The sequence below is a fragment of the Globicephala melas genome, chromosome 8 (genome assembly GCF_963455315.2).
Source record: "Globicephala melas chromosome 8, mGloMel1.2, whole genome shotgun sequence".
NCBI lineage: Eukaryota > Metazoa > Chordata > Mammalia > Artiodactyla > Delphinidae > Globicephala > Globicephala melas.
In genome coordinates, this window is record NC_083321.1 from 11,921,506 (window position 1) to 11,943,950 (window position 22,445).

The following is a 22,445-nucleotide window of genomic DNA, read 5'->3' on the forward strand; positions in this document are numbered from 1 at the left end:
AACAACAACAACAAAAAACAAACAACAAAAAAAGATCTTAACTATCTAGGGCCAGAATCTCGTTTTCTCCATCCTGAATTCCCCTCAGGGTGCACCGTCTGGTCGGCCGCAGGTAGTGGAATGGCAGGCAACAGTCACTGAAAGGCCAGGCACCATTTTTTTTTTTTTTCCTGTCTGCACTGTCTAGTTCCGGCTCTTGGTTCTCTGACTCTGTGTTGGGATTTGCTGGCAGCACTAGGAGCACGAGATCAGGAGAAAGGATTGAGCTCCTGGGCAAACGGAGAGAAACGTATTCTGTGCCCACCCGCGTGGTGCCGGTAGAGCACAAGGAAGAGTGTGTGTGTGTGTGTGTGTGTGTGTGTGTGTGTGTGTGTCTGTGTGTGTGTGTGTGTCTCTCTGCAGGTAAGCCGTCTGTGTGTGTGCTGCGACTGTGTGATCTTTTCCGTGGGGCTGCCTGTCCTTGCGCAACAGAACTAAAAGTATCTCGGTCAGGGGAGGGAGGAGGGGCAAAGGAGCTGAGAGGCTGCCAGAGGATCAAGAGAGGGCAACAGATGCTGCTGGGGTTAGAGTGAAAGGAGGGACGGTCTCAGGGCGTGGTCAAAAAGAGCACGGTATTGTGAGAGCTGGAGAACAAGGAAGTGATGGAGAGCGGGTCGCGGTGGACCTCTCTGGCCCCGCCCATCCCGGCCCTTCCGGGATGTCTGGGGGCGTGGAGGGACTGGGAGGGGCGTGGAGGGACTGAGAGGCGCGAGTGGAGGCGCGAATCTAAACGTCGCAAGGTACGCCGCCGCCAAACCCGAGAGCTCCGCGCGGAGGCCGGCGGGTAGGACGCGGCTCGGGGCCGGGGCCGGGGGTACTGGCAGCGGGGCCGCGGGGACTAGGCCAGGGGCTCTGTGGCTGGGCAGACCTCGGGGCGCTTCTGCTGACCACGTGCTAGAGGGGGAGCGGGTGGGGGTGGGGAGCGGCTTCTGGGCGCTTTCCTGGCAGATGGTGATGTGAGGAGGGGCGTTGGGAAGGGGGTTATTGGGAGCCCTGGCCGAGGGTCACGGAGGATCGTGTGGAGGTGGGGATGTTTTTGCCCTTAGACTGGCCTGCGACGTGACTAACCGGACCATGTGACCTTGGGAAGTTGACAGAGTCCTCTGAGCTTTTGTCAGTGAACTGAAGATAAGAAAACACCCTCTTTGCCAAGTTATTGTGAGGCTCTGTGAGGACCTGTGTGAAGTCCCTTACCCCCTGTTCCTGGCTTTCAATTGCTGCTGTATTTTACTGGACCGTCTCCAGAGCTGGGGCTCAGTTCCAGCTTCCCCACCTGTTGCCAGATGTGGGATGCAGAGGCATTTGCAGCTGTTTCTAACACCCGGCTTCTTTGTCTATCCCACAAAGAACCTTTGTCCACCTCTACCTTTCCCACAGGCCTGTGTACCAAGCAGCCTCTGCCTTATCTTACAGGATCCAGGGAGTCGCCCACTGATGGTTTTTACCCAGGCCCGAAACAGCCGGCACCAGAGAGCCACCTGAACAGAAGCGCCTGCCAAAGCAATTTTCCAAGTGCTCGAAAAGCGGGCTTTGCAGCTCCTGTGGTCAGCGCAGGAGGCCACCAGCGGGATTTGAGGATCAGCTCCACCTCGGACCATGCAGGGCCAGAGCCTGCCCCTTCGTGTAGCCACCCTGCTGACGGGGCTGCTGGAATGCCTCGGCTTTGCGGGCGTCCTCTTCGGCTGGGCTTCCCTGGTGTTTGTCTTCAAAACAGAGCATTACTTTGAGGAGCTGTGTGAACCGAATGCCAGGCTGATGGGCAATGCCACGGGGCTGGATGGTAAGGGAGGAGGGCTTCTCTAGGAAGCTGAGTCTGGTTCCCAGGTGGTGGGAAGGGGTCGGAAGGACTCCACCCCCTGCCTCCTCTGCCAGCATGTCTATGGTGAGAGGAAGGGAGTGTCAGCTGCCCCCGCCCTCAACCTTGGTCTCAGAGGTCCCTGGGGAGGGAAGTATCGGCTCCCAAGAGATAATTAGGGGCAGTCACGTCTCCACTTATCTAAGGGAGAACTTATCCTACCGGGCAAGCTGTCCAAGATGGAAGAGGCAGCCCTGGACGGGAGCCAGGCTGGGTGCCGGCCTGGCAGGCAGGCTGGGATGGATGGGAGGTTGGCCCATCCACCCTGGGCTCTTGAGATCTGCCTTTCTCTCCTTCAAACTGCAAAGCCCAGGACGAGCGCTTCTCACTCATCTTCACCCTGGCATCCTTCATGAACAACTTCATGACGTTCCCCGCTGGCTACATCTTTGACCGTTTCAAGACTACCGTGGCCCGCCTCATAGCCATGTAAGTCCCAAGGGGATCTGAACAGGGGTGGGGCAAGAGGAATTCTGGCAGCAGCTTTGTTTGGAGGGAGACCCAGGCCAGGCAACTGGGTATCCCTGCCCCGGCAGCCCTGCTAGAAACTGCACAGGGTGTGGACTGTGTCTCGACCTTCCCTATTCCCCACACCCCTGCTTCCCTTTCTTCACCTCCTTCCTCTGTTGCATGTGGAACTGCATGCTGTACGATGTGCTGAATAGAGCAGGAGCCCAGGCCTACTTCCTGTGAGGGCTGGCCTGGGACAGGTTATGCAATTAGCAAAGCCTAGGATTGTCACTCTCGGGGCTTCCCTGGTGGTGGTCCAGCGGTTAAGACTCTGCGCTTCCAGTGCAGGGGGCGTCAGTTTGATCCCTGTTGGGGAACTGAGATCCCACATGCTGTGCGGTGTGGCCAATAAATAAATAAAAATAAAAATAGAATTACCACTCTCGCCTTCATGCCGGGGACCTTTGTCCTCATCATACCTGAGTGACTAATCCTCATGCTTGTCACCACCACCATCACTCCCCAGAAGCTTAGGTAGTAAGGTGTCCTGGGTGTCTCCAGTGGTGGGATTTCAGTTTCCCTCTGACGGGAGGGGAGGTCACGGCGGGTGGGGGACTTGCTGGCTCCACGGGGTGCCACTGCAGCTGGCCAGGTTCGGAGCTAAGCGGCGGGCCTGCGGGGGAGCTGATAGGACCCAGAGCCGGCGCCTCCCAGGAGGCACGTGAGAGGCTAGTTGTCAGAGGGACCGGAGGGTGGCTGGACCAGGAAACAGCCTGGAAGGAAAGCAAGCCCTTGGCTCTCTAAGCCTTTGGGTGCACGATGACGCTGTTAGTCGCTCTTGGAATTTGGTCACCTGTCTCCTCCTCTTTCCCGTCCTTCTATGCCCACTCCCTCTTCTCCAGCCTTTAGTGTGTTAAGAAAAACCCAGTCTTCCCACCTGTGTTTCTCCTTTACTTTTACACAGAACTCTGCACTTCTGGTCACCAAATGTGTGGGAGCCTTTCCCACACCAGGCAATTCTGTGGCACCAGCTGGGTGTCCTATCATTTAACTCAGTTCTGACACTGTCTACCTGGAGATACAGCATCAGATCCCACAGGTTAAGGGCTCAGTCCCACCAGACTGCCCTCCACCTCAGATGCCAATTGCAAGTGGTAGGTCCCCAGTTTACCCACAACTTCCGTCTGACTCGGCTGCAAACCTGGGATTCCTGTGACCTCCTCCCCCTTGGATTCAGTTATTTGCTAAAGGGCTCACTGAACTCAGGGAGACACATATACCAGTTTATTTATTTATTGCGGTACGCGGGCCTCTCACTGTTGTGGCCTCTCCCGTTGCGGAGCACAGGCTCCGGACGCGCAGGCTCAGCGGCCATGGCTCACGGGCCTAGCCGCTCCGCGGCATGTGGGATCTTCCCGGACCAGGGCACAAACCCGTGTCCCCTGCATCGACAGGCGGACTCTCAACCACTGCGCCACCAGGGAAGCCCTATACCAGTTTATTAAAGGATATGATAAAGGATACAGATGAACAGCCAGATGAAGAGACGCATAGGGCGAGGTCAGGGAGGGTCCGGAGCCCAGGATCTCTTCTGTCCCTGTGGAGTTGGGGTGCAGCACCCTCCTGGTCCATGGCTGTGTTCACCAACCTGGGAGCTCCCCAAACTCCATACTCTTGGGATTTTATGGAGGCTTCCTCATGTAGGCATGATCAGTTATTAACTCCACTTCCAGCCCGTCTCCCCTCTCTGGAGAAGTCGGGGGCAGGGCTGAAAATTCCAAGCATCTAATTATGGCTAGTCTTTCTGGTGAGCAGCCCCCCTCCAGGACCCATCCGGGGTCACCTCATTAGAATAAAACATGCTCCTAGGGCTCTTATGTGGGAATTTACAAGGGTCTTAGGAGCCCTGTGTCAGGGACTGGGGACCTGGACCAAATATGTATTTCTTATTATCAATCAGAGTATCACACTTAAGCACTGCTTTTATTACCCCTTGCTTCTAAGAGAGTCCTGTAACCTTGGGGTTGTGGTCCTTAAACAATAACATCCTGGAACTTTAAGCTTAGGACCTAGATCAGTCAGTCCAATCATCTCTCTCTTTTTTTTTTTTTAATGGTTAGATTCTGTTTTTTTTTAAATTTTTTTAAATTGGGGTATAGTTGTTTTATAATGTTGTGTTAGTTTCTACTATACGGCGAAGTGGAGTTCCCTGTGCTATACAGTAGGTTCTCATTAGGTATCTGTTTTATACATATTAGTGTATATATGTCAATCCCAATCTCCCAGTTCACCCCCCCCCCACTTCCCCCACTTGGTGTCCATACATTTGTTCTCTGCGTCTGTGTCTCTATTTCGGCCTTACAAACAGGTTCATCTGTACCATTTTTCTGGATTCCACATACATGCGTTAATAAGCGATATTTGTTTTTCTCTTTCTGACTTCACTCTGTATGACAGTCTCTAGGTCCATCCACAAACATCTCTTCATAGAAGAGGCTGCTGAGGCCCAGAGAAGGGCAGTGCCTTGCCCAAGGTCACACAGCAAGAGGAATTAGAACTCAAGATTATGATTTGTAAACGAGGCACTAACCCCTTTCTTCAAGGGCTTGGCTGGTTGGGACTTCTAGGTGGGAGGACCTTGGCTCCACGCACCCTCTGCCCCTCCAGCTTTCTCTCTCGTTGACCGCATTCTCCATCTGCCGTTCTGTGTTCCAGATTTCTCTACACCAGTGCCACGCTTACGATAGCCTTCATCTCTGCAGGTGAGTGCTGTCGGGAGGGACACAACCTCAGGGGCAGCTGGTGAATGGGCAGGTGCAGAAGGTGATGGATGGGCAGGATGCACTGACCCCCACAGGTATTCAGAGATCCACAGACTTTCAGCTGGAAAGAGTCCTTGAGAGAGTTATTGCTGGTCTATAAAAACAGTTCAGTCTAGTGAGACATGCAAAAAAATAAGGACAGTGGAGGGACTGCTTCAGAGAGAAGAACTTATTCAAAAGATTACATCCTTCCGGGCTTCCCTGGTGGTGCAGTGGTTGAGAGTCCACCCGCCGATGCAGGGGACACGGCTTCGTGCCCCGGTCCAGGAGGATCCCACATGCCGCGGAGCGGCTGTGCCCGTGGGCCATGGCCGCCGAGCCTGCGCGTCCGGAGCCTGGGCTCCGCCATGGGAGAGGCCACAGCAGTGAGAGGCCCGCTACCGCAAAAAAACAAAAAAAACAAAAAGATTACATCCTTTCGTTATGTATTAAATGTCCTCTCTTTTTTTTAATGAAATGATAATAGGAATGGCAGTTTTCGAAAATATCCTGACTTAGCCGGGTACAAACTGATAACCCCAGTGTAGTCAGAAGTTTTCTTTTCAAATTTTACTGGTCTATAAGTGTATACAGTTCCCAAAGTCTGGGAATTCCAGTCTGGTGTATTCCCCACTTCCTCCATTACGTAGAGGAGAAAACTGAGGTCAGAGAGAGACCCTTTGCAGAGACTAGCCAGAGGCCCCAGAGCAAGTTAGTGGGAAGGGGTCCTGGGACCCTGGCTATGCTCTTTGCTAGCATCTCAGTTATAGAGGCCAAGAGATGCTTTCCAGTATTCCTCCCCAGTGCCAGATTACGTGGCTCAGTTTTTGGGTTAGGAAATAAAAAGTACCTAACTCTCCTGTGTCTAGTACCTGTGCTGAATCTGTTACTTCATTTGTGTTCAGTGAACGCAAAGCTGACTGAGGGTCTCTGTCTGAGCAGATCTCATGAGGTAGCCTGGTTATTTAAAAACCACTCTGCTCGGGACTTCCCTGGTGGCGCAGCGGCTAAGACCCCGTGTGCCCAATGCAGGGGGCCGGAGTTTGATCCCTGGCCAGGGAACTGGATCCCACGTGCGTGCTGCAACTAAGAGTTCACATGCCCCAACTAAGGAGCCCACATGCAGCAACTAAGACCCGGCACAACCAAATAAATAAATAAATATTTAAAAAAAAAAAAAAAAAAAACCACTCTGCTCATCATACTGTCTTCTTACCTAAAAGCCTAAGCATGGTTTTCAAGTGGCTGAATGTGGAGGTGATGGCTGGGTATGTTTGACTCACGTGTGTGAATCACTGGAGTCACAATATTCCCTTCCCCCCTAAAATAGGGCTTTTTGGTTTTGGAAAAAGCATGCTATTGTGAAAGGAATCTCAACCAACCTTTAGTGCATTTGAAGACGTACCTTTTATAGAGACAGAAATTGAATGGTAAACAGTGTGAATGATCTAAAATGAGCAAGTGTACAGTGCTTCTCAAGGTATGGAACAAAAGTTACTCGGATAATAGTTACTTTGGAGAATATTATTAGGAAGCACACATGCTGCATTAACATTGAATCACCTGGTGGGAGAGTTACTCCCTTTTTATTTCTCACTAGCCCTCTGATTTCATGCACGGAAGTCTTGGTTTGGGCTGGGATGATTTTAACACTATGACAAGAGCAGGTATCAGGCTTTGAACATTCTGAAGGCCACTGCGTTCAGTTACAGTTGAATAACAGTGTTTTCATTGTATTTATTTTTACAGTTACCTCCTATTCACAACAAGCAGCACAAGTTGCTTTTCATTTATACTAACGATATAAAGTTTTCTCTTGTTTTGGCCGTGCCATAGTGGCTTGTGGGATCTCAGTTCCCTGACCAAGGATTGAACCTGGGCCACGGCAGTGAAAGCCCAGAATCCTAACCAGTAGGCCACCAGGGAACTCCCAATATAAAGTTTCCTTCAAAAATAATAGATTTCTTTTGGATAAAAGTGAGTCAACTTAAAAAATTTTTTTTGGCAAATAAGACAGGTGTGGGTTATGGCCCAAATCATGAAGGTGGGCAGAAAGAAGGCTGTGACTTGGGAAAGACTAACTTACGGAGGGCTCCCTAGTCCTTGGCACTTTAGTTGTTTTTAGTTCTGCTCTTCTTACCCAACACTTGCCAGACCTATTAGAATGATTTTTTTGCATGTCAGTGTTTCCAAGGGCAAGAAGTATTTATTCATCCTGCATTTCCAGTGCCAAGCACAACACCTGGCACAAAGGAAATGCTCAAAGTTTAATGAACAAAAGAGAGACACGCAGATCTCACAGCGCCTGGTGAGGTGGGAAGAGCAGGGAATGTTATTCCCATTTATCAGATGAAATGACTGAGTCACAAATTCAGAATCTAGCTCAAAGCAGTGAATTAGAGGCTGGGCTCAGGGACTGAATCCAGGCTTCTCTTCCCCACAGTGTCAAGGATGCATAGGGGGGCTGCTTGTGGTTTAGTGAGGGAAGGGGGTGGTGGGTTGAGTTGTGCCTCTCTCTGTAGACATCCACCCTGCCAGAGACCAAGGGTCATCTTTGGTGAGGAAGAGGGTGTCTCAGGAGACCTCTGCAGGGTCCCTCCACAGGGGCACGTGAAGGAGCCGTGACCAGGACCCTAAGGTCCTTGGAGGATGCTGGGAGGCTGCCTAGAATTGGGGCCCTAAGCCCAGGATTGTAGGGAGCAGGGGGGCCAGAGTTCGGGTTGCATGTTTGGGCTGCACTGTGACACCTCCCCATCTCTGTCTTGGATTGTTCCAGACTCAGCTGTGCTGCTCTTCCTGGCCATGCCCATGCTCACCGTAGGAGGAATCCTGTTTCTGATCACCAACCTGCAGGTGTGAGCCTGCCCTAATCACGGGCCCCTGGCTGGAGGTTGGGGCGGGTGGAAGGAGGGAGAAGCACTTTGCTACATTGGCTGCCTCTGATGGGGTTGGCCCAAGCCAGGGTGGTAGCTCCTGGGGTGGAGGGTAGGTCTGGGTATGAGGGCCTGACACTTGCCGGGTGCACAGGAAAGATTTCACGAATAAATAGGTGATTCAGGCTGATCGTGTGTCCTCCAGATCGGGAACCTATTTGGCAAACACCGTTCAACCATCATCACCATGTACAACGGAGCATTTGACTCTTCCTCGGCAGTCTTCCTTATCATTAAGGTAAAAGATAGCAATGGCCCGTGTTTATCTCCCTGCTGCTGGGGAGCACCAGGCATCCGTAATCAGCCGCCAGGGTGGAAGGCAAGAGCCTGGGCCAAGCCTCCTTCTTAGAAGCAGGTTTCAGCCCCTAATTCTTACACTGACTTTTTGTATGATGAAATACACCCAGGGACTTCCCTGGTGGTCCAGTGGTTAAGACTGCGCACTGCCAAAAAAAAAAAGACTCTGCACTTCTACTGCAGGGGACGCGGGTTCAATCCGTGGTCAGGGAACTAGGATCCTGCTTGCTGCGTGGCAAAAAAACCCCACCTAACATAAAGTTTTCCATGTGAACCATTTTTAAGTGTACAGTCCGATGGCATTAAGTTCATTCGTGTTGTTTTACGACCATCACCGCCATCCATCTCTAGAACTCTTCTCCACCCTGTAAAACTGAAACTCTGTGCCCATTAAACAATAACGCCCATTGTGGGTACCCCCCCGTCTCCTCCTTGCCACTGGCAACCACTGTCTTATTGTCTATTTCTGTGAATTTGACTACTGTAGGTACCTCCTAAGTGGAATCATATAGTATTTGTCCTTCTGTGACTGGGTTATTCCATTTAGCCTAATGTCTTCAGGGTTTATCAATGTTGTAGCAGGTGTCAGAATTTCCTTCCTTTTTAAGGCTGAATAATGTTCCATCGTATGTATGTGCCACATTTCCTTTATCCATTCATCCGCGGATGGATACTTGATTTGCTTCCACCTTTCAGACGTTGTGAATAATGCTGCTGTGAACGTGGCTGTTACACTGACCTCTCCTCTCCTTTGTCTGCAGCTCCTTTATGAACAGGGCATCAGTCTCAGGGCCTCCTTCATCTTCATCTCTGTCTGCAGTGCCTGGCATGTTGGGCGTACTTTCCTTCTGATGCCCAGGGGACACATCCCCTACCCACTGCCCCCCAACTACAGCTATGGGTAAGGACTATGAGCTGGTGATGGTGTGCCCAGAGCCCCTCATCTCACCTGGAGTAGGAAGCAGGGATGGGACAGACATGGTAAGGCAGAGGAAACCTGTCCCAGGAGAGGAGGACTAGACCAGGGATGTATTAGTTAGCTACTGCTGCATAACAAACTACCCCAAAACTTAATGGCCTAAAACATGAAGCATTTATTATTTCCACAGGTCTGTGTGTAGCTGGCTAGTTCTGCTGATCAGGGAGCTGCTTGGATGACCTTGACAAGGCTTCTCATGCCTCTGATCACCTGGTGGGCTAGCTGGGGGCTGGCTGGTCTAGGATGGCCTTACTCACATGGGGTTTGTCTGGCCATAGGGAGTGGCAGGGATTTCTGGGTCACGTGGCTCTTATCCTCCCACAGGCTAGCTTGGGCTTCTTCACATGGTGGTCTCAGGGTTCCAAGATAAATGCCAAAATGCACAAGGTTTTTTCACTTTTAAGCTGAGAATTGTCGCAGCATCACTTCTGCTGGGTTGTCTCGGCCGGGCAGCTCCCAAGGCCAGCCCAGAGGGAGGGGACGGGGAAGTGGTCAGAGCTGTACTGCAGAGGGTGGAGAGCAGAGGCGGGGAAGACATGGGACCGTTTGTGCCGCCAGTCATCCAAGCAGTAGAGAGAGGGCATTTGTTTGCTGTTCAGCAGCCCCATGCGCTCTGATTTCATCTCACAGCAGTCCTGAGATACGCATACTTCCCTCCATTTTCCAAATGAGAACAAGGAGGCTCAGAAGAGTTAGGTCTGAGCCGCGTTGCACAGCCTCAGGAAGAGGCAGAGCTGGGGTTTGAACCCAGGCCTGTCCTGTTCTTCCTGCACTTCAGTGGTTCCCAAACATTGCTGCGTATTAGAATTGCTGGGATCACTTGGAGATCTTTAAAAAATGTGGGAGCCTGACTCCCACGCCCAGACATTCTGATTTAATCGGTCTAGGCTGTGACTTGGGCATTGGGGTTGTGAAAAGGTGATTCCAGTGTATAGCGAAAGGTACTATCCCCCCTCCCGCCGCACACACACACACACACACACACACACACACACGGCCTGAATCTGAGGCTCGGCTCACAATTCTTGGGTCAGGCTGATGGGACTTCTGTTTCCACAGCCTGTGCTCTGGGGATGGCCCCAGAGAGGAAGAGAAGAAAACGGCTGAGTCCCAAAAGCTGGAGCTTTCAGAGAAGTTCCTTTCACCCAAGGAAGGTGAGCCCTACTGGTTAACCCATTTCCCCTCCGGAACCTGGCCTCTCCCCACAGCCACCTCCAAAGCTTTCCCAGGGACTCAGAATCAGGAAAGGACAGGTAGGGAAAAGACCTGCAGGATCTTCTCAACCCCCTCAGTTTATAGGCGGTCCAGAGAGGGGCAACATTTTTGTCTCATCTCTCCTCTTTGTCCCCCTTTTCTTTCTCATCTCATCATACCCCTTGCCCTCGCAGCCAGCCTTCCATCATTTGCCTTCCCTTCCCCCCACTCCTAAGTCTGCCTTATTTGTCCCCATTTCTGCAGGTCTGCTGGGTCTGTCCCGTCTCCATCACTGCCTCCTTTCTCTCCTCTGTCTGTTTTGGGTCTTTGGTTATAAACATCACAAACCACGGCTGGTTAAGGTAGAAATGAGAACAGGATTCTGAGAAGTTCACAAAAGCAAGGGCAAAGTGAACTTGCCAGGCTCCATCCAGGAAGAGCAGAACCAGGGGACCTGCCTCTGGGGACCCCAGTCTGAAATCACAGCCAGTCTGCCTCTCGAGGAGAATGATCAACTTGGTCAGCCTTGGGTGAGGAATGGAATGCTTAATTCGCAGTCCCATCTGGACCATGAAGAATAGGGCGGGGGGAGATTTCCAGAGAAGACTCAGGATCCTGGTACGGAAGGAAAAGAAGGGGCTGTGGATCAGCTGAAACACTAGCTGTCTTTAACTTTCTCCTCTCGTCTTTCTTTTCATCATCCTGGCTGAGAAAGATTAGGAAAGTGTTAGTGCAAGAAGCATCATTGAGTCCAAGCTGCGATAGATCAGATTTCGGCAGGCGGAGCACGTGGGAGGCTCATTCAGGGTGGTGGGGACAGGATGACGCGTGGAGGTGGCGGTGTGCCCAGGAAAGCAAGAAGAGCGGGTGAGCTCAGACCTCAGGCTGTCCTTTCAAGACCCCTGCACTCTTGCCCATCCCTGCCCCCCAACTTTAAGTGTAACTCTTGCCCAAATCTTCCTCTTCCCACCAGAGATCCCCAGACCAGGGCAGCAGCAGCAGGAAGCCCGCTCTCTCTGGAGCTACGTCTTCTCTCGGCGCTTTGCCTGGCACCTGGTGTGGCTGTCTGTGATACAGCTGTGGCACTACCTCTTCATCGGCACCCTCAACTCTCTGCTGAGCAACTTGGCCAGTGGGGACAGGGTGCTAGGTATGTGACGGGGCTGGGAGGCAGCGCATCTGAGCACCACAGCTGGGGACTTGGAACCTCGAGCGGCGGGGCGCTGAGCTCAGCAGGGCTCTGTGCTCCAGAGAAAGGTCTGAGCAGGGGTGTGGCGAGGAGGGTCAGGCAGGGCAAGGGCCGGGTGGGAGGGTCCTCTTCCGTAAGGCACTCCTGGAAAGTTCTTACCGCCCAACCCCTCTCTGCCCTCTGCAGTCAGCACGTACACAAATGCCTTTGCCATCACTCAGTTCTTTGGAGTGCTGTGTGCCCCCTGGAATGGGCTGCTCATGGATCGGCTGAAATGCAAGTACCAGGAGGAAGCAAGAAGGACAGGTGAGACCTGGGTTCCAGAGGATCAGGGAACCAGGAGGGGAGAGATCTTTATTTTCCTCCATGCCCATCTTCTCTTTTCTTCTAAATCCTTTTCTCCTTGCATCTGTCCGTTCATCCATCCATCACTCATCCATCCATCCATCCATCCATCCATCCCTCATCTGTCCATTCATCACCCATCCATCCATCATCCAACCACTAGTCACTGAGTGCCAATTATGTGCCAATCACAGTTCTAGATTCAGTAACGGACAAGACAGATACGTCCTTGTTCTCAAGAAGCTCTTCTCAGTCTAGAGAGTGGAGAAATGCCAGTAATCAAGCTTTACAGTCCATGAAGTAAACCTGCAGGGAGCTATGAAACAGAAAGAAAGGCACATAACCTGTTCTGGGTGGGGATGGGATGGGTGTCAGGGAAGGAAGTCTTCCTGGAGGAAGTGGCATCTAAGCCAAGACCTAAAGGAAGAGTAAAGACGTGAGAACTTGAAGAGGAGGGCCTTGGGAGGGTGGCCCAGGAGTACAGAGGAGTCAGGGTGGTGAAGGGGAGAGTGAAACATTAAGGAATCTGAGGAATCCCAGAAAGTGATTCGGGCTGGCCAGGGCACAGAGAGGTAGTCGGGAGGGGGCTGGAAAGACGGAGGTAAGAAGGGACAGGCAGTGTTATGCCAAGGAGCTTGGACATGATCCTTGGACAAGAATGGAGGAGCAGGCATGCTGAGGTCTCTCTCTCTTTTTTTTTTTTTTTGACCTTGCACCTCACGGCTTGCGGGATCTTAGTTCCCCGACCAGGGATTGGACTTGGGCATACGCAGTGAAAACGCAGAATCCTAACCACTGGACCACCAGGGAATTCCCTTTACCCCTATAGTTTCATCTCTCCCACTTCTCACTTCCCTGAGCTGCTTCTCCTAACCCTGCTGGAGTATTTTAAAACAAATCTCAGACATCAGATCATTTCATCTGTAAATACATCAGTTGGTAGCTCCAGCAAATAGGACCTCTTTTATTTAAATTAAACATCACCATAATATCATTATCATATGTAAAACAGCCCCGCATCATTTCTTAGTATCATCTAATAATGTAGACCTGTTCAGATTTCCTTAATGGTCTCACCTATGCCTTTTTATAGTTGGTTTGTTCAGATTCGCATCCTTACAGGGGCCACACAATGTACTGATGTGTCTTTTAGATGTTTTTAAGTCTCTGTGTCCCCCACCCCCTTTTTTCCCTTTGTTGTTCATTTATCGAAGGAACTAGGTTGTTTGTCCTGTCAGATTTCCCACATTTTGGGTTTGGCATCCTTTTCATGTCATTTAAAAATGTTTCTTTGATTGGGTCTTTCCTGTAAACAGGCAGAGTAATATTTTTATTAATACTAATATTTAATATTTTTTGGCAAGAATACTTCAGAGCTGGAGCCGTGGGCTACCTACAAGCTCTCGTCATCAGGCCCTTAGTACCCGTGGTTTTGTTCTTATGATGTTAAGATTGATCAGTGGGTTCAGACATTGTCAGTCTGATCTGCGCATTATAAAAGTTTCCCATCAGCTGCAGGCCTAATGATTTTAACAGCTATTGATGACCAGTGCCTAGACCCATTATTTTATTAGGGTCGCAAAAAGGAGATTTTCTATTTCTATCTTTCCTTCTGCTTTTAATAGCTAGAATTCCTCTAGAAAGAAAACCTTTCCTTTATTAAGTATTTCGTTACCCTGAAATAAATGCATGCTTTTTCCTCTATTTACTAGTTTTAGAAAAATGATTTGGTGCCCTAGAAACTTCCAGGGGTAACCACTCATAGTTTCTCTTTTTTTTCTTTTTTTTGTGGTACGCGGGCCTCTCACTGTTGTGGCCTCTCCCGTTGCGGAGCACAGGCTCCGGACGCGCAGGCTCAGTGGCCATGGCTCACGGGCCCAGCCGCTCCGCGGCACGTGGGATCTTCCCAGACCGGGGCACGAACCCGCGTCCCCTGCATCGGCAGGCGGACTCTCAACCACGGCGCCACCAGGGAAGCCCCATAGTTTCTCTTTTAAAATCTCATTTTAAATATATTTGACATGTTTCAATCCACCTCTGTCACAATTCTTCTCAAATTATCTCATCTTTGACTATCGGCAACTTTACCAATCCACTATCTGTGTCCTTAACAAATAGTCCCATTAGCTTTAGAGAGTGTCTTTCCCTTCTGTCACAAGGAGATATTCAGGTCCGTCTCACTGGGTATGTTTCCTGGCCCAGACCTGAGACCAGCCATTTCTCCAAATAGCCCTGGGTCCCTTTAAATGAGAAATGGTATTTAAAGAGTGCACTTTGGGTGCTAAGGTTTCTAATTCTCCTGGGTTGTCATTGCTTTTAGGCCTCTGAGGTAAGATATACATAATTTTTTGGATGAACAAATACATCATGAGTATCCAGTACTGATATTTTAATTGAAATTTTACTTCCTTGACTTTTACATTTGTATCTCCTTTCGTCTGAAAATCTTGGTTCCTAAAATACTCTAATATATGCTATATTAATATATTTACTGTATATACATACAGTGTATACTATATACACATACTATATATATATATAGTACTTTACAAATATATTTTATGCATAATTACTGGTTTAGCATCATCAATACTATTAATAATAGTACGATTGCTGTATGCTGTTTCTCCCGTCCTCCCTCCTTTCTTTCCTTCTTTCCGTTCTCATCCTGAGGATACATCCCGTAAGAGCTGTCAGTCAAATTACAGTATTTTAAGAGTCGCCAACTTGATATAAAGTTATGTTCATTGGTTTCATCTTGTTGGATTTCTTTTGGAATTGCTTTGCTTGTTTTCTTCCTATTATTTTATTTTAAATACATTTGCATATCAAACATTGACATTCCTCAGCCAGAACTATGAAACAAGATACAGTCAAAGAAGTTTAGTTTCCTTCTGTGTTCCCTGTCCTCCATTCCTTCCCTCGTTAGGTAACTGTTTTTGTTTTTGCTTTTCCTTAAAGACAGACTCTGTATGTGTGTATAGTTTTGCTTTCTCAGATAAAAGGCAGCGAATCGCACACCCTGTCCTGCACTTCCTTTTTTTTTTTTTCCGGTACGCGGGCTCTCACTGTTGCGGCCTCAGCGGCCATGGCTCACGGGCCCAGCCGCTCCGCGGCATGTGGGATCCTCCCGGACCGGGGCACGAACCCATGTCCCCTGCATCGGCAGGCAGACTCTCAACCACTGCGCCACCAGGGAAGCCCCCTGCAGCTTTCTTTATGTAACTCTCTGTCCTGGGTTTGCCCCACAGCCAGGCTCCCTCCTTCTGCCTTTAACCCCTGCCTCATTCTGTTATGTGACTGCAGCGTAGTTGGTGCTGCGTTCCCCTACTGCTGCTGATTTGGTTGGTTTCCAGTCTTCTGCTATTACCCATGGTGCTACCCAGAGTATCTGGCTGTGGGTTGAGGGCCCTCCCTGTCAGGAGGTCATTGTGATAATCTATGAGTTAGTGATGCTTGCCTATAATTAGGATGAGTTGCCGGGGTTGGAAACGAGTGGATACATTTGAATGATGTTTAGGAAGTGAATTATCACCACTTGTTGATGGACTGGAGATGGGGCATGTGTGGAGAGAGGGTTCAGGATGACCCCCCTGCGGGCATCCACGCAGCCTCTGCTCTTCCCTTTGGCCCAGGTTCCTCGGCCTCGGCGGCGGCCCTGCGCTCAACAGTGCCTTCGCTGGTCCTGACGTCTGTGCTGTGCCTGGGCTTCGCCCTCTGCGCCTCCATCCCTGTCCTCCCCCTGCAGTACGCCACCTTCACCCTGCAAGTGATCAACCGCTCCTTCCTCTACGGGGGCAATGCTGCCTTCCTCACCCTCGCGTACGTAGGTGGGCTTGGTATGCGTCACGTGACGGGGGCACCCTTGGGGCAAAGGGAGGCGTGCTGGGGGCAAAGAAATCAAGAGGTGAGGACCAGAGGTGGCCAGAGGAGGCACACAGCGTCTGGGAGCAGGTGTAGAGGAGGTGGAGGCTGGTGGGAGGGTTAGAGCCTTCATGTACCTGAAAGCTCCCCTCTGCCTCGGTTGTCTACTCTGTGAACTCCTATTCACCCTCCAAAGCCCACTTCTGTTCCAGCTCTCCCAGGGAAGAGTAGAAAGAAAGCGTCTTTCTTTCCTTGTGCCTCTGTATTCTTGCTTCCTCTGATAGTGCATGCATCATCTAGCATGTAGCGGAATTATTCACGTGTCTTTTCCTTGAGACCTCCCGGGGCACAGCCTGTGTCTGGGTCCCTGCTGTTTCCCCGGGATCGAGCACGGCGCCATCTCTTTGCTCTGTCGTTTGAAAGCCTAAGCAAAGGTGAAGGAGGGGAGCTGTGTGGGTGTGGGTGGGTAAAGGCAGGCTTAGGCTAGGGGAGCAGGGGGCTGACCAAGGCCCACCACAGCCAGAGCTCACTGGAACCTCATTTGTCTCTCTGCCCAGGTTCCCTTCAGAGCACTTTGGGAAGCTTTTTGGGCTAGTGATGGCCTTGTCAGCTGTCGTGTCTCTGCTCCAGTTCCCAATCTTCACCCTCATCAAAGGTCCCCTCCAGAGTGACCCGTTCTACGTGAGTACTGTGGCGGGTTGGGGGACCCTGGCCTTAGACCAGCAGGGATGTCCAGATTGGGACAACTGTGTTGGTCCCCAGCAGGGGGCGCCCCCCACCTGGCTGGGGTGGCCTGGGTGTGGTCCCTGCAGGAGCATTTCTTCACATGGGTACATCCTTGGTCTTGCTTCTCAAACTGGGGTCAGTGGGAGTGCCCTGCCTTGTGCTGGGGGTGGGGGTGGGGGTCCCTGAAGCCAGAGGGTTAACGTGACACAGCTTCTTCCCAGGTCACTGAATACTCTCTAGGCCTCTGTTTTTTCATCTGTGTAATGGGCACAGGGACTTCCCTGGCGGTCCAAGGGTTAAGACTCTGCGCTTCCACTGCAGGGGGCGAGGGTTCAATCCCTGGTCAGGGAGCTAAGATCCCACATGCCATGGGGTGAGGCCAAAAAAAAAAAGGCATAATATAATATTCCCCTACCCCCCACCCACCCTGCTCCATGGGGCAGAATGGAAAATAACCAAGAGTCCATCCCAGAGGGCACCGTTGGGTCTGAGTGGAAAGTAGGGGATAAACCAGGCAGGATTCTGGTTCCTCCACTAGTGGACTTCGCCTCACTGCTTCCTCTCCCTCCAGGTGAATGTGATTCTGGTGCTCGTCACTCTTCTGACGTTTGTCCACCCCTTCCTGGTGTACCGGGAGTGCTGTCAGAAAGAAAGCCCCCCTGGGGTTGCCTAGTTCAGAAGCCCTCCCTTTTCAGCCCCGAGGACGTGTCATCTTCCTTCACCTTTGAGCACCCCGTGTCCAGAAAGACTTTGCCCACCCAGGCTACTTGTATTAAGTAGCCATTATTTTTTCTTAGAACAAAAAGACATATTTAACTGTCCACCAAGCCTTCTTATCGGCAAGACAAAAAGCAAAGTCACGTGGAAGTTCTTAGTTTCAGGGTAGGAAGCGCATGGCCCTGGCAGATGCTTGGCCCGAGGTGGGGTGATGTGATGGGAGGGTGTGTCCCCTGCTTCTCCAGGCCTCTTTGTCCCTGAAGCCCCTGTGTGCCTGGGCCCTGTGCTGCTGGGTAAGTTTCCAGGTGAAGAGTGAGGTTGTCATGGCCGCATTGCCACCTGGCATTCAGAAGTGGCGCCCAGGGCTTCCCTGGTGGCTCAGTGGTTGAGAGTCTGCCTGCCGATGCAGGGGACACGGGTTCGTGCCCCGATCCGGGAGGATCCCACGTGCCGCGGAGCGGCTGGGCCCGTGAGCCATGGCCGCTGAGCCTGCGTGTCTGGAGCCTGTGCTCCGCAACGGGAGAGGCCACAACAGTGAGAGACCCCGTACTGCAAAAACCACCACCAACAACAAAGAAAACCAAAACCAAAACAAACAAACAGAAGTGGCGCCCAGCTCTCCGTCAGAGCCCTAGCCTTGTTAGGGAATGAGCCTGGGGAGAAGGAGAGGCAGACCGGGTTGGGTGGGGGCCCTGGGCTGAGCCCCAGCTCTGCCGCTGATGCCGAGTGACCTTGAGCAGACCCTTCTCCCCGCCGAGCATCAGTTTTCCCACCTGTAGAAGGAGAGGGTCTTGGAGTCGGAGGTTCTTTCTGGAGTTCACGTTCTAGAAGGTTTTAAGAACAGTGACAAAGAGTCAGGCCACCCGAAGGGCCTTGGGAACCAGCTAGCCTGCTTGACCAAAGGATTTCTGATGAAGCCTTTTGGGGATGTTTTCCTCTTCAGCAAGGGAGATGATTATTTACTTTCGGTATTATATAAAAGCGTCCTCTGGGGAATAGTTTTATAATATATTGAATTATATATTAAATAATTTTATTTAAAAAATAAAGCCTTTCTGCCTAAGGCAACAGCTGCTCCACCTCTGCAGGCTTTGGGGCTGTCGTGATGTGCATGCGTGAGTGCCTGCGTTTTCCTGTCCCAGCCCCAGCCTTGGGGAGCGGATGCAGGGGTGGAGTGGAGGAATCCTGATGTGGCAGCTGGACCCAGAGGTGGGGCAGGAGCCCTCAGACTGCGAACTGGCCACCTGATCCTGTGCCCTGGGCTTGAGGACCCCCAGCAATCCCTTCTCTTGCCTTCTCTTTCTGTCTCCCCTGCCCCTACCCCTACTGCAATGCTCCCCGCCCCCCGACCCCCCCGCAAACTAGAAGCACTAGATGGAATCAGAAGGTCTGGTGTGAGTTTCAGTTCTGCCTTTCAGCAGCCAAGCAAGTCCCTTAGCCACTCTCAGTCACAACGTCCTCACCTGCGTCCCTGAGGGCGATTGTGAGAATTTAAGGTAATTTCTACTGCCTAGCATGGGGTGAGAGCACTTGAGCATTTGTTCCTTTGTTTACTGATGACTGGAGAGGAGGTAGGTAGCAAAGGGGGATAGGTGAGGGACCGGGTGGGCGAGACGGGAGAATCTGGAACACACCAGGTGTTTTATTTGTTTTATTCCTTTTAGCCAGGAGAGGACTTGGGGGGAGGGGCCGGCAGGCGGATTCATTCATTCATTCAATAAATGTTTTTTGAGCTGCTGCACAGGCATAGGACGAAGCCTAGAGTCCAGCCTGGCGATCCAGGCGGTCAGCAATGTGATGCCAACCTCTCCCCTGCCCTCTTCACCTCCCACCTCCAGGGACACAGAGCTCATCCCTGTGGACCCAGGTTTCTGGTTTAGGATCTGTGAGCACACCAGTTCTGCACTGGGGGCTCACCCTGTCTGCCAGGGAAATCTGCCTGGTCCACTGGGGTCCTGCTCAAAATGTCATCTCCTGTAAAAACCTTTCCTTGGGCTCTCCAGCAGCTCTGAGTCCCTAGGCCTTGGTCACACCCTTCCTGGAGACTGGCCCCTGCCATGACCACCTCTCCTCCCTTCAACAGGGAGCTCCAGGAAGCAGCATCTGGGTCTCACTAGGCTCAGGGACTAGTGCCTGGTTGCCATGCATGTGGTACCAGTTAGGGCTTGTTGGAAGAATGATCACTGAATGAGTGGATTCTTTCTCGTTCGGGCTTCAGAACAAGAACTGGAAGGAGAGAGCATAGCACACGGGGTGGGGTGGGGCAGTATGAATCGGGAGCCGGGCCAACCCTTTTGGCATCCCAGCTCTCACCAGTGTGACCTTGGATGGAACACTTCTCCTCTACATCTCAGTTAATTTATCAGTGTGATTGGAGAGATAGACCTGCCTCCCTGGACTAGATTAGAAATTAGGTCAAGTGCCTAGCACATGGTAGGTACTTAACAGATCAAAGCTATCATTACAGTTAATATATTAAATTCAAAAGGATGCCTAATACCATGGATAAATAAAATGTGGTATGTCCATACGATGGAATGTTACTTGGCGATACAAAGGAATGAGGTATTGATACATGCTACCATATGCACGAACCTTGAAAACATTATGCTAAGTGAAAGAAGCCAGTCAGAAGAGACAGAATATAGTAGGATTCCATTCAGATAGAAAATAGGCAAATCTATAGAGGCAGAAAGTGGATTAGCTATTGCGTAGGGCTGCGGGGAAGATTAGTGACTGCTAACAGTAAGGGGTTTCTTTCCAGGATGATAAAAATCTTCCAAACTTGATAATGTGATGGTTGTACAACTCTGAATATACTAAAAACCACTGAGTCGTACGCTTTAAGTGGATGAGTTGTGTGGTATATGGATTATATCTGAACAAAGCTGTTATTTTTAAAAAAAGCCTGGATTCCTCAGGAAGTGCAGAGAACAGCTGTATCCAGAGAGAGTCAAGGATGATTTCTGGGGAAGACAGGTGCGTGAGAGAAGCAGCCCATGTGTACAGCCCTCATTTCTGTCCCAAGAGCCTCCCTCCTGTAACCTCTTCCTCAAATGGAATCAACCACTCTTTCAAACAAGGAAGCAAGCAACCCAGGGGTTTCACAACTTCCGATTTCACTCAGCAACAGGCTCCCAGTGCAACCCTCTGCTACCAACCTCAGCAGAGAGGGACTCGGGCAAATGTGCCCCTGCTGCAGGCAGTGCCGGGCGGCGTCTTCCCTGGGGCAGGGGACAGTCCACCAGGAGGAGGAGGGCGCCTGCTCTTCAAAGGACGGCGACAGCGTGAATCAGAAACATTGTGTGACCATCTCCTTTAATCAGCCTCAATTTACAGGGGATCAAAGTTAGGCTCTGCGTGTAAGTTACATCCAAGATCATCCAACTGTCGCACTGTGGAGCTGGTATTTAAACCCACGTCTGTCTGACTCCTAAGGTCACATTCACATTCATTTTAGACATTACCTTTTGCCTCTTGTGTTTTTGGCCGCGCCGTGTGGACCCTCGGCAGGGCAGTGAAAGTCCTAAACGCTGGACCGCCACGGAATTCCTGACGTTACCTTTTCTTTACATTCATTCTTATGTAAGAAATAAGTAGTTGTTGTAAAGCAGATCAGAAAATAAAGAACTGCGTGAAAAAGAAATACCGCTGTTAATTGCAGCGCTCTGAGATACCATCGTGGCTAACAACTGTGTCCTCCCAGTGGTGCAACTGTGTGTGTGGTGACGGAAACCATCTCGTAGGCTCTTCTTTACGTCATCAAATAGTTGTCAAAAACGTGACTGTGGGGCTTCCCTGGTGGCACAGTGGTTAAGAACCTGCCTGCCAATGCAGGGGACATGGGTTCGAGCCCTGGTCCGGGAAGATCCCACATGCTGCGGAGCAACAAACCCATGAGCCACAACTACTGAGCCTGCATGCCACAGCTACTGAAGCCCGCACGCCTAGAGCCATGCTCTGCAACAAGAGAAGCCACCGCAATAAGAAGCCCGCACACCGCAATGAAGAGTAGCCCCTGCTCGCCGCAACTAGAGAAAGCCCGCGCGCAAGACCCAACACAGCCAAAAATAAATAAATAAAAATTTTAAAAAACTAAAAAAACAAAAATGTGACTGAATGGCTGCTTACAACCCCATCTTATGGTTGTGTCACAACTCGATCCCCCACTCCATCCTGGGTCTCCCCTCACACACGTCTTGGACGTTGCGGTTCCCCCTCCCTTTCTGTCCCCCCCTCTGCTGCCTGAGCAGGGGGTCCCAGATGACAGTGAACCGTGAAAGCAGCCTAGGACAGGTCGAGAGTGTAAATAATAATAGAGCCAGAAGAGCCACTTTGGGAGTTTCTAGGGAATGGCATCACATCCTTTAATCTTCCCTTAATCGTGCTCACTGTTCTCCAGTCTGAAGGAATTGGCTGCCCGCTTCCCAGGGGCGTTGATCCTCTTCCCCTAATTCAAAGCTTGGTGTCCTAGCAGTTATGTCCCGGAGCGCCTTTTTCTTCCAGCCCCTTGGGGGATAGATGCTTCCCAAATGCACTGGGCGTGGCTCTGGGGCACAGCATTGAGTCCCTCCTTTAACGTTCTTTGGGAAGAACAATTCCTCCAGGCTCCAGGGCACAGGCTCTGGTCCAGGCTCTGGTCCTTTGTTGGCGATGAGGAGGACTTCACAGATGGGCCATGTCTGACCACTCCTGGGTCCACTGCTGCCCACAGCGGGGCTGACTCGCTGGCAGGGTGATTAAACCCAGGACGTTGCTCAGGTCCCTCCGCATTCCGTTTGTTGAGTCCGGTGTTACCTCCCAGGCCTGAAGGTGGACTCAAGCAGTAGGTGCATGGGGAAAGGCTCTGGGCTTCAGACACTTACCAGCTGTGCGACCTCGAAGAAGCCCTTAATCATACGGAGCCTCAGTTTCCTCACCTGTACGAAGATAATAAGCAGTATGGGAGCTGGTTGGGAAGACTACAGAGGACTTTGGGGAATAAAAGGTAGAGGCACCTTGGGCTCGGCCGTGGGCTGCCCCAGACCAACTGCCAGCTCTTTACCATGCAAGCTCT

At 51.2% G+C, this 22,445-nt stretch overlaps 1 protein-coding gene across 6 annotated transcripts; it reads left to right on the plus strand.

Annotated features, from left to right (window-relative positions):
* Positions 1-445: 445 nt before the first annotated feature.
* On the plus strand, positions 446-21,448 carry SLC43A3 (solute carrier family 43 member 3). 6 transcript variants are annotated; one of them, XR_004041254.3, is made up of 13 exons: positions 446-823; positions 1,453-1,819; positions 2,203-2,323; positions 5,060-5,106; positions 7,922-7,998; positions 8,224-8,316; positions 9,137-9,276; positions 10,414-10,508; positions 11,522-11,698; positions 11,924-12,043; positions 15,718-15,912; positions 16,504-16,627; positions 17,244-21,448. XR_004041254.3 is itself a non-coding variant. In XM_030864387.3 (13 exons), exons 2-13 carry the CDS (start codon positions 1,636-1,638, stop codon positions 17,343-17,345), a joined length of 1,467 nt encoding a protein of 488 aa, XP_030720247.1. In that variant the 5' UTR covers positions 447-823; positions 1,453-1,635; the 3' UTR covers positions 17,346-21,448. The 6 variants fall into 6 exon arrangements, 5 of the variants coding, with proteins under 5 accessions (XP_030720247.1, XP_060159172.1, XP_069902214.1 ...); XM_030864387.3 differs by having other exon boundaries at positions 447-823; positions 15,718-15,904; XM_060303189.2 differs by having other exon boundaries at positions 447-779; positions 15,718-15,904.
* Positions 21,449-22,445: the final 997 nt, after the last annotated feature.